This window comes from Seriola aureovittata, chromosome 10 (genome assembly GCF_021018895.1).
Source record: "Seriola aureovittata isolate HTS-2021-v1 ecotype China chromosome 10, ASM2101889v1, whole genome shotgun sequence".
In the NCBI taxonomy this organism is placed as follows: Eukaryota; Metazoa; Chordata; class Actinopteri; order Carangiformes; family Carangidae; genus Seriola; species Seriola aureovittata.
Window position 1 is genome coordinate 5,107,914 of NC_079373.1, and position 12,316 is coordinate 5,120,229.

The 12,316-nt window shown below is 41.0% G+C and overlaps 1 protein-coding gene across 5 annotated transcripts in view; it reads left to right on the forward strand.

The window, feature by feature from the left end:
• ppip5k1b (diphosphoinositol pentakisphosphate kinase 1b) overlaps positions 1–11,997 on the forward strand; it is a 53,452-nt gene extending 41,455 nt beyond the window's left edge. For 4 of the 5 annotated variants that reach the window (XM_056387368.1, XM_056387366.1, XM_056387369.1 and 1 more), the window contains 3 exons: positions 5,255–5,392; positions 5,974–6,087; positions 9,266–11,997. In XM_056387368.1, coding sequence (XP_056243343.1) covers positions 5,255–5,392; positions 5,974–6,087; positions 9,266–9,357 — 344 coding nt within the window. In that variant the 3' untranslated portion in view covers positions 9,358–11,997. Of the gene's footprint in view, positions 1–5,254; positions 5,393–5,973; positions 6,088–9,265 lie in introns of those variants that run through there. The other variant, XR_008828850.1, reaches the window with a different exon arrangement.
• The last annotated feature ends 319 nt before the right edge of the window (positions 11,998–12,316 follow it).

Sequence of the window (12,316 nt, forward strand, 5' to 3'; positions counted from 1 at the left end):
ATCCAGCCTCATCACAAAGTCACAGGTCTCATATACACATTCTTTATTTGAGGGAACCGTCACGGCACCTGTTTGTTGTCTTCCACACAGTTGTTATTGGGGGGGGGGCTGCAAATTATGGATGTCACTGTTATTTCTGGTTTATAGATTTTCTCTTTGAACAATATTATTGCTGATTGCTGTTGTGTGAAATATATCTGTTTCATTGATTCCTTTTTAACTAGTGATTTTATAGATTATTGGCTGCTGTCTCTATTTGACGTCAGGTTTTCTTTTGTCTAAACCTTTTGCTTTGACATGAGAGGGAGTGTGTCAGTTGTTTGTGTATGGCTGCAGCAGTGCTCAGGCATGGTTGGTCTGCTTCATTCACAACTTAAAGGTCAACACGTGTATTGATTAAATGAAGTCACGTAGATTGAAACTGCAGCCCATTCTCCATTTTCTCATGCTTTTTTTTAATTTTATTTTTTGTCTATTTTTCTATTCAGCCTCTTTACAAACACAGTCCACCTCCCTGAAGCCACACTGCTCTTTTAGCTCTGTGCTCTCATGTGTGGCACAGCTCCTGTCACTCCTCCTGCTCCACTGTACTTTCTCTGTCTCCTCTTCTGTCCCTACTCTGCCTCTCGCCCCTCAGAGCCCTCAGACGAGCTCCATGTCGTCCAGCTGCTGGAGGGGCTTCCCGCTGAGCTGGCCCTGCTGGGGTTTGCCCCTCTGGCTGTGGACAGGGCCATGGCCCACCACCTGCATCACTGCCCCTACCACCTCCGCCTCCTCAAGACCTGGCTGATGTCTGGTCAGGAGCTCCCAGAATCCCTTCACGGTCAGCTCCCGTACTCCCCCGCTCACTTCCTGTTGCCTCCCCTTTCGTTCTCCCGTCTGGAGCAAGTGGGACGCAGCCAGTGCCAGCTGAGCTTTGCATCGACTGTAGTTTAGACTGTGGTTTTTCCAGTCTGGTTTTGCGTCTGTGCATTCATCCTTTTTCTTCTTATGCTCCATTTCATGCCCAACTGTAAACCTGTTCCTACTTCTCTGTGTTGTTTTGCATGACAACCAGAGGGTTAACAGTGGCTTTCAAAGCGAGAAATGTCCATCTTCCTCATCATACTTAAAGTCACAGTGAAACAGCAGTTATTATGTGTTGCTTAAAAAAAAATCGATATTAGATGATCTTGTCAGACAGGAGCAGCATGAGGACCACCTCCTTCTTCTGCTGACTTAAAGTTAGAGCATCTTCTGCAGTGTCACACATTGAAGGAGAAGGATCTGATCACTGATTTGAACGCGTTGTGCAAAAGTGACACAGAGCAATGCAGAGAAGTAGAGAGTTGGAGTTGGAGAGTTAGGGAGCAGTAGATGACTGAGCGCCACCCACACCTCCCTCACCTCTACTGTTACATCTGTGGTCAGAGATGAGGGTTAAGTGAATAAATTAGACCTCTACAACATTCTTTGGAAACAGATCTCTGATCTCCAACAGCTACACCCACCCATTAGCTAACGGTCAAAAACTGGTTTTATAGGATGGCTGATGTAAGCTTTTCGCCCAAATCACATCTGATTGGATGGATTTATGTATATGTCCCCATGTTAGTCATTAGTTTCTATCCACATTCAGTCAAATTTTAACCACATCTTCAGTTTATCTGTAAAATAAAATGCAATTTAATTTGTACATGCAAATATTATAGATGCTGCATCAAGATAAAGAGTATGTAGCAACCCTAACTGTAGCTAAGTAGTCAGGTCTCTATAAACCTTTGCAGAAGAGATGATGTCATACAAGAGTGACAGTCAAGCATAGAAAACATGAACAAGAAATATTGCATTTATGTTTGTTTCATACATTAATTTGAAGATATTATCATTTGCTCCACACAGATCTGATGTTTTCATCTGCTGCCATGAAGCATAAAAGTGTAAAAGTCATGTGCTTCATGGCCGTTAGGATTTATTCACCAAGTCTGTTTGTTGTATTTTCTTTTTTTATGATAAACCAACTTTCCCACCTCAGCCAAGCATAAACAATGTTTGAAAACTTTTCCAGTGTTTCCACCCTACACACAAATCAAAAATGTGCATAAAAACAGTCGGATGGAAACGCACTCACAGAAAAAGAAAAGCAAACTACTTGTATATAAATATTAATTAAAACCAAAAGATAACTGAACAATGACGCTTGTTAGAACTTTGTATTTCACTGTGGCTTTAAGGCTTAGGTCTATTTTATCCCCTGTCCTCCTTTGCACAAAATTACACGTCTTTTTTCAAACAAAAAAGTTTTTATTATGAGGAAACCTCCATCAGTTTCTATCTTTTCTTTCTAAATGTTAGAATCTGCACAAACAGGACTAATTGCTCTACATGCATGCCGGGTGGGCACTTGATGACCAGTGAGACAAACTCTTCTCTGGAAGAAGAGTTTCAGGCTTGTCTAACTGCATTGTGTGCATGCTCCATCTGGAGTAATGGTTTCTGCACAGAACATGCCTTTTTTTAAACTGGCACTGGTCCAGTAACGAGCTCTGTCTGTAGACTGGAGTCAGAGGTGTTGATGGCACCAATTTGGCCTTCACACAGCAAAGGTCGGGTACTGGGCTTCACCGTGTCTCCCCCCAGTGTTCTGCAGAATGTGCTTCCTGGCCAGGTGGCAGATATGAGAGTGTCTGTTGAAAGATTTGGGTCATTATCTTATCCCTCATTTTAATTGGCTAATTAAGTGGTAGCCTGCTCATAAACTGCTGATTTTATAAAGTGTTTCTGGAGCACGTCTTGGCATGTTGTGCAACCTTAATGGAGCTGCACAATTTGTAGGGATAACGGCAATAAAAAAATAAAAAGTTTTTCTTTTGCTCTTTTAAATATCATCGTTCTTTCTTTTCTGTCCTCCTCTCCTTCTGTCTGCCTGTGTTGGCAAGTGGCTGAATGTATGGTGCAGTGTAGCATCAGTGTTTTTCCTGCTCCCACTGCATCTAGTGTGTGAGCTGAATTTGATATCCACACGAAGAGGCTGCAGCAAAGATGAGGAGGGAAATGTGATGAATGCCATCCAGTTGCTGTTATTTTTATACTGCTCCTGCTTCATTAGACAGCTCAGTAAAGACAGAATAAACAGTTAGAGGGGAGGATGAATGTCATGTAGTAAACCTTAAGAGCGCCATCAAACTCATAAATACGTGATATACATCTCTATCTGCTGAGTCATCAAACCACTTCCTCCTTCCCTCCACATCCTTATGATATCGCAGGTATTATTTTTGCTTTTGTCGTCAGAGCTTTGGCAGAAAGATGTTTTGGTGTTGAACAGCAGTCTTGGCTTGGTCTAATGAACAAAGCTGCTTTGGCCAAAATCCAGTACGGAAAAGATTGAAAGATTAAATACGCCCTGTAACAACCGTTAAAGCAGCTGTCTGTCATGTGTCCTGCCCCTGCAGTCCTGTTGTACTTTGTGTTGTGGTCTATATCAGACAGTTAGTCGACAAAGAAATGTCATGTAGAGATATTTACATTGTCGATATAAATCGGAGTGAAAGCAGAAAAAACACAAGCCTCAGAATCATTTACATCTTTCTTGATGTCCATGAATGATCCCATGAGAAACATCAACACTGAGCGACTGAACAAATTACCATCTGGGGAAATTCATATCTGGACCCTTCAAGACCTTGAACGGTTCTTGTCCATTAGCTGCTGACGACAGTTCGTTCTGCTCGTGTCGTTAGACTAGACGACTTGTTTTAGGGAACAGCCGTGAAAAAATCTGGAGTCGTAACACATTAGTCATGGAGACGTGCGAGGCTGATCAGCATGCTCTCTGGGGAGATGGATGAACTGAAAGCACTGCGTCAACCTCCATCCATTCCCCCTTTTTTTTTTTTTTTTTTTTTTTTTTTGTCATGGAATGACTTCATCGTCGTGTTCGTTGTCAAGCTGCACTGAATGTCCGTGGACTGTTTTTGCTGTAGGTTTGTGTGTCGGCTCACCATGGCACCGCTGTGTTGGTTCTCAGCAACATGTAGTTTTCCAGGTATTTATGTAAGGAAAATGTATTAAAGTACATGCATGAATATACAGTATATCCACATAACTTTGTCAATCAAGATATATTCATCTTCAGCATAATAAATATTCTGAACATAACTATATACAACCTATATAATGGACAGCACATCTGTTTTCAAGTCTTTTTTTAAGATACCAGGATTGTGGTCAATTCACTTTCAATCCACTTCTTATCAAAACCAGTAAAATGATTGTTACAAAGGAGAAATCATCTTTCATGTTGCCCCCGTCATCATCAAGGTCACAGTTCATGACAATTACTGTCCTCGTCAAGGACACTTAAGCGGCCCAGATTTTTTTATATATGGGCCAATTTTTTTTCTTCCCTCATGCTGTCAGGATTATTGGAAATCCAAACTGACCTAGGTAAAAGAAAACATATATGCACCTCTGTTTTCCAGAAGATATTTCAGATATGTTATTTTAACATTGACAAACAAAGCTGCATATCAGCAGAAGTTTTCCTGCAGTGTAAACGATGCACCGTCTTTTTGCTTCCTGATGGCCCATTATTGTTGGCAGCACCTTGTGTCTAATGTTGGGTCTCATATCCAACACTCACTTAAAGAAAAAGCCCTAGTATGCATCACCTGTGCCTTATGTGCACATACAAAGCTCCGTAAAGTTTATTTTATGAGTAAATTAACAACCAAACAGCAATCAGAGCACAGTAATCTGTGGCATAATTTCATCACTTTCAATACAAGTCAGACTCCAGACGTTAAAAGTCTGTCCAGTGTGCCAATGATTAGATTAGAAATTCTCTTCCATGTGGTGTGAATTAGAGTGAATCGGTGCACATCCTCTTACTGTACATTTATGACAGTGATCAGAACAAATCATTTTTGTTGACATGGTCTCACTAACCAAAGTATTAACCAGTTAACATCAGCCTTATGACTCATCATATGTCTGCCGACATATACTCTGGTTAGTTACTTTGACTACTTTACCAACTGTCTGTTGTATCAGCTGCTGTGAATAAGTAATAAACTACTAACTGTAGATCTTACAGCAGCCTAAAAGTTTGTGTGGCTAGTTAACAAATAAAAATGGCCGCCGCGCTGAGAGAGTGAACAGCCATCACGCAGAGAGAGCTGTAATGTCACCGCTCCTCCACCCGTTCTGTCAGATGGAGAAGTGGTACGATCAGCTGTGTGTGTGTCTGTCTGTCTGTGTGTCTGTGCTGCAGGGTTTGAAGGCTGCTCCATGGTGCCCTCTATCTACCCACTGGAGACGCTGCACAACTCGCTCTCTCTGAAGCAGGTGGACGAGTTTCTCAACACGGTGTGTGAGAGCAGCAGCGAGGCCCACGCCAAAACCATGAAAGGTGGGTCAACACTGTGACACAGCAATAGATAGAAACTTTTTTCTATTGTTTAGTTCTCCACTAATTATAAAATCCAGAAGGTTTCTGATTTGGAGGCAAAAAAGCACAAGTTGGAGTCAAATCTTTTAATTATAAATAATGTAATTGAAGGTTATTTTTTGTCCAAACCATATGCAATATTTGAAAAACTGATTTATTGTAAACAGGACAATTTTGAAAGAAATTTGTGCCTAAAATTCTGCATTGATGCCTCAAGTCTATTTTGATGTGTTTTCCTGATGCAAAGTAAAGTGCAAACACTGAATATTTGGACAGTTTGTTGGGTGTTTACATTCATACTGGGTGAATGAGCAGTTCCCAAATTAAATTACTATTCAGAAGGACAGTGACCCTTCCTCAAAATAAACAAATGATGGACGACACAACATCACCAGGGAAGCTCAAGCTAATCCAAATATTAAATATGTTTATTAAAGATGACTGTTTGAGTTAATACTAACTTGTACTAATATTCCTGTAATATTGCTTTGATATGTGACATCTGGAAACTGATGTAGATGTGTTTTCTGTCTTGGCTCCAGCGCTCTCCAGTCTGTTTGACTCTCAGAGCCAGACGTCTCTGTACAGCCCTCAGCAGCCTCTGTCCTCCTCCGGGTCTGAGACGTCTCTTCGGCCTCCAAGTCGGCCTCTGTGGCGTGAGTGTTTTAAGGATTCTTATGTCATTTTGTTGACCTGCTTTTATTTGTTCTGATCTTGTTATATACAGTCTATGGTTCTGATAGACGTCTGCACAAGACAGTTTTCTAAGAGATGAAGACCAGAAATGTCCTTGTGGACATAAACTGTCACTTCATAGAGAGTAAACATTGCTGTGTGTTAACTTTGGTGAGAGATCCAGCTGCCTCGCAGTCAGCAAGAGGGCAAGAGTCATCTACCCACATGCTAACTAGCTTTCAGAGATCCTCAGACTGCGGCATGTTGTTGTGCTGTGTTTCCTCTTCGGCCTCTCCTACTACATCATGTGACAGACGGGTGGTTCATCCAATCACCTGCCTTTTTTTCTCTTGAAACGCCTTCCCAATTTCCAAACAGTTTCTAATGAAGCCTTCCCAGATGGTTCTGTGTTACAAACCATCTGGCACATCGGTTTAGCTGTGTGTCACTGTAAAAAAAAAAAAAAAAAAAAAAAAAAAAAAAGATTTGTTCTGTTTGGCACTAAATAGCTGTAAAGTTTATGGGTATTGGGTTAGTGCCAGTTGATTATTTTTAGAGACATTCATTGTAATAAATAAATGAATAAATATATAAGAAACCTCATACTGGCCGGTAAAACCGGAATGATTCTAACAGCCAAAATAATTCACTTACATTTTCAATCATAGCCTGCGGTCACTAAGCAGCTATCAGTTACAGATTCTGTCTTGAACAAGGCTTTTAATCCGGGGCTGATCCAGCAGAGCTGCTCGTCTCAGCGCCGTGTGTGAAAATGAGAAACTGTACAACTGAGAAGCAGAGTGATGCTGGAGGAGACTGCTCAGCAAAATCTCCATGAAGATGAATAGACCTCGCTCACCTCCCCCACATTCAGCATGACCTTCATGTTGAAGGTAGCAGATGTGACCTGATAGGCGTTCATTTATCTGCCATGACCTGGTGGTTACAGATACTGAGTCATAGCAGAAAGGTCACATCCTCAGCCCTCGTCAGCTGCAAGGCATCTGTCCTTGAACCACGCTCAGAACTAGGCCTGTAGCTAACCATTATTTGCTTTATATATTAATCTGATGATTATTTTTTTCAGCTGACATATTGATTTTTAGTGAAAAAGAAAAAAAGCGGAGCTGTAGGTGCTGGCAACTGCAAGATAAATGAGGACAAAATAAATCAGCGGTGTTGGTGATGGTGATAACACCGACCAATTTGTGTGTTATTCAGTGATGGTGCACAGGTTTTTTATGCCTCCACCAGGGACAGAGGTACTATGTTTTCGGGTTGTCCATATGTGCGTACATCCCTCTGATATCTCAGTAATGCCTTGAGGCAATTTCCTCAAATTTGGCACAAACATTCACTTGGCCTCAAGATGAAATTGTGAACTTTGGTGGTCAAAGTTCAAGGTCACTGTGATCTCACAAAACACGTTTTTGGCTATAACTCACAAATTCATACACTAATTCTGCCACAATTTAACACTGATGTCTAATATGATAAAATGATAAAGAATTTAATATCCAAAAGTTCAAAGGTCAACTTCTCAGGAAGGGGAGCCGGCTGGTTGGTGGCGGCTTACAACTGTGAGGCGGTAACTTTAGTTTTTCCTTCTTTTAGTTTAGAAACTATTAGAAAATGATGAAAAATGATCTAAATGTTTGTTTTGTCCAACCCAACAGTCTAAAAACCTAAAGACATTTCATTTATACTGATATTAGACAGAGGAAAGCAGCAGATGATCTCATTTGTGAAGCTGAAACCATCAAACATTTTGTCATTTCTGTTTGATAAATTGCTAAAATGATTCACTGATTCAGGATTGTTTTTAACTGCTGTTTACAAGGTCAGGACTGAAATGTCAGGTTTTACTTGAATAATTAATTGTTTATCAAAACTGTTGGACATGGATTTTCTGTCAATCAATGCGATCACTTGTTTCAGCACCAACCTGAACAGCCAGTTTAAGTTTCTCTGGGTAAAAGCTTCATCTGAAATGAATAGACTATTGCATATAAGATAATAGGAGGTGGTCTTTTCATCAATACTACAAAATGAGTTGTATTTCATTTAAAAGATTTAAAAACAAAAAGGCCCCAAACTGTCAGATGAGCTCAGTCACAGCAGAATGTAAATGTGTGGCAGACCATCCTGTGGGATCAGTTATAAAACTCCAGTAAAACAGGACTCAGAGAACATCACAGCCTCTTTAACAGCCCGTCCCTCCTTTTCAATGTTGTTACCCTCCTCTTCTTCTCCTCCTTTATTCAGTCTGTTTTTCTCTTTCATCCCCCTGGGTCGTGAGGTGATTAATTTATCCTCTTGCCGCCGTTGTTGATTGATGAAGCGCCTGCTCTCAGATCTCTCTTTGACTTACCTTCTCTTGTGTTTACCCTTTTTTTCCATCCACCACTTGTGTACTTTATTTACATTGGGCTCACGCCGGGTGGTTTTTCAGCTCTCTGTTCATGTCTCAGTCTTTCTCTGTCCCGTCGGTACCTGATCCAGATCCGGGCCACTGTAACTGCCGGGAACTCTTTTTAGCCTCATTTATCACGCAGCGTGCAGACGGGGATGCTGGAGGTCAGATCCACATGAATAGGACACTCGTTCTGCTGTTGTTATGACGCTGTTTGTTCTCCTACTGCCTCTAGCTACAGGACAGCTGCTGCAAGTGCAGAGCCACAGTATGTCACTCGTGTGATCTTAGTCTTAACTTCAAAGACCATATTCTAGTCAGATTATCGATATATGAACTGACGTACATGTGGCTTGATTCATCAAACCCAAAAAAACTGTTTTCATAAAGTTCTCCATGGCAACAGAAGATGAAGTGTCGAGGGGATGACGCCGTTGCCTTCCTGTTTTTTTAATACCGGATCACTCCCCCCTCTGTGTTCACTTTGTATCCCTCCACATGACGCACGTACAGTACCACAACAAACACGCCCCGACTCTCAGAGAGGAGCGGGGGCTCAGGGCGGCAAGGAATGAGATTAATGCTTCCATCACGGGTCGACAGAACTTTTAAACATTGTAGGATTTACTACCAGAGAATTGATCTGTTTTGAGATGTGTGTACAGTTTGTGCAGATCGCTGAGTGTACTGGGATCAGCGTGTTTCTGAGTTACAGAGATAATTGACTGAATTTTCTGTTTTTTCAGATGGCAGCATCCCCTCCAGTGCTGTCTCCAGTGCGGGCCCCTCTTCCCCGATCACAGAGAGCTCCGGCCTCAACTTCAGCTTCAGTGAGTAGATTGTTTGTCTGAAAAACACAAGGACTTCTGGGTTTCTGAGGGCACGATCTGAAGACCTCGGTGTAACCGTCTCTCCGGGCTTTTCTTCATCTTTTCCTTTGTACTTCTGCTCACATTCATAAAAAAACACACTGGAGGGAGACGCTGATTCTGCAGAGAGGCCGCTCTGCCTCGGGTATTACAAACACTCAGGCTGTAAATATAACCACTCAGACTGTACACGGACTCTTCTGGTGCACCTCCACTCCAGCTCTACACATCCACACCTTCCCTGCTCCTACTGTGAGAAAACACTGGACCTTCATCAACCTCTCATCACCTCCATCTTCCTCTTCAGTGTCTCTCTACACATTCATAAACCAGCTCCGACTGCGTAACAGTGCATCAAGCCAACATTCAGACCAGTTGTGCCTTTACTTTTATTTTGATGCTGCCCACATTAAAACACAAATGCTATTTTACAGAATCTTTCAAACACCAGCTGCCTCATGTCTGAACTTGCCTGCAGACATTTACGGCTAAAATACAGAGTCAAAGTGTCAACCGTAACCATGTCCTATTTTTTTCTCTTCTGTTGCATTAAAACAATACATCAGCCCGGCATGAAAGAAAATGGGCTGTTTTTGAACTTGAGGTGAAACTGAGTGACAGTTGACGACTTTGGCTTTCAGCACCAAATATTAGAACCTGAAGTGAGAATCAAAGCCTAAAGAAATGGTGTAAGCTCGGGGAAATATTTATATGTACTTTGTTGAGCTGAGAGTTTTATGAGAAGATTAATACCACTCTCATATCTGTATGCTAAATATGATGCTAAAGCCAGCAGCCAGTTACCCTCGTTTATTGGCACAAAGACAGGAAACGGGGAGAAACAGCTAGTCTGGCTCAGCCCACAAATAAAAGAACAGCATCTGTAATTATTAACACCATATATCTTGTTTGTTTAATTTATACAAAAACAGTGTAAAAACATCCATTTGTGGGTTTATGTACTGTTGTGTGCTAAATTATTTATCGGCTGGGTGCTGTAACTTACTGGAGTCTTCTCACAATGTAATTTGTACACCGCATTTTTCATCTGAATTAAAAACAAATAGGATGTAATGTGTTAATCAGTGAGCTTTAGACTGGATGGTGGGTAGATGTTACACCCTGTTTCCAGTGTGTGAGCTAAAAGCTAAGCTCTGTGGCTGCTAAATTTATCTTCATATTTAGTGTGATGACAGATGTGGGGAGCGATGTCGATCCTCTCCCACGCCTGGTTCATAAAGATGGTTCTGCTTGAAAAGGTTGCAGATTGAAAACCCAGTAATGGACCTCATTCTCAGGCCATTTTCAACTCGTATCAAACTCTAAACAAAGGAGCAGGTACAGCCAAAAAGTGGCCAACTGTAATGTACAATGTTCAACATCATGCAACACCAGGAATCTGACACTTGTGTAATTTACAAGCTGGTTAATCAGAAGAATCTGGAGGGATACAGGTTATCATTTTAAAGTTCTACATGTTGCCTACGTTAGCTTGGTACCTGCTAAACTCGGTTAGCGGTAATTTATTCATACAACCAGAATAACAGGACTCCATTTTGAACTGTTTCGTAAAATACAGGTATTTGTATAATGTACACCTCGAGCCAGCTTGATCAAACTGTAACAGTCTGTTCAGTGATCATCTGCTGTTAAATGGAAATACAATTAACCTGTAAATGTGCCTTTAAATAACTTGCGAGAGAGATATTGAAGTCAGAGTATTCTACACACTGTGGGTCTCCTGCTGTATTTTTACCTTTTCATTTGGGGGGGGGGGGGGTAGCAAATGAAAATTGAAGAAAATCTGTGGTATAGAGTTATTCTAGAATTAAAGGGAAAAACCACTTGATTAAGTATCTAGTATAAATGTACTTTTACACAATGACGACTACCTGAATTCTGCATTTTGTTTTGTTTTTGAGTTTTGAAGCTGAATTCTCAGCCTGTTTGTGTCGACATGCAGTCTGCTATCACACCAAATTACATGTGTATGTTTAATGTTAAATGAATCAAATGATGGTTTGTAAAGACAAGTGATGCTCAGGTAGATTAATCATGTATCTAAAAATGGAAATTGGTTTTATCAACATGTGACTGAACTGGGGTCAGTTCACTTTCAGTTCATTTGGAAAAAATGTGTTAAATTTTACCTTAAATCTCTGAAGAAATACTTTTATTACTTTGACCAAAACATGTAGAGTTACAGCTCTCATATCATAGAACAAAGCTGTGCAGTTCTTTTATAGAGAAAACGGCTCCCTGCTCACATCAGCCGAGAGAAACTGAAAATTAACTGACCCCCAGAACCTGCAAACACCTGCTGTAGAACAAACATATCTGTATATTTTAGCCATCGTGGAAAGACTTTTAGACTTGAATAGAATTTATTAATTTTTACGTAAAGGAGAGTTGATGTAGGTAATTTTAGTTGTGTATTTATGTGATTATTTAATGAGCTATTTAATGCCAGCCAAAGAGATGTGTGTGTGTTCTGTGAGGAGTTTGGCTGCTGGAGAACAAAGTCGAGGTTTAATGTGTAAAATCTGTGACATATCTGTCGTGTTCGATCCTTCAGGGTTCAGGTTGAGATGTGATGTCGGGGGGGGGGGGGGGGGGGTAATAAAATAGAATTAATTAAACTGTTAAACATTGTTCAATGTGTTATCAAGGACAACAAATCACGTGTTCACATCTGCCAGCGGTCTGTTAGACTGTGTGTGTGTGTGTGTGTGTGTGTGTGTGTGTGTGTGTGTGTGTGTGTGTGTGTGGGTGGTTATTAATGGCCCTGAGTCCAGACACATAAGCCTGTTATTGCTCCATAAACAAAGCTCTTAGTCACTGCTGTGCCACACACCTCTACCTCTCTCTCTCCTCTTGCTCTCTGTTTGTTTTCCATTTTTCCTCCCTTGTTCTTCAGTGCTCTTCTCT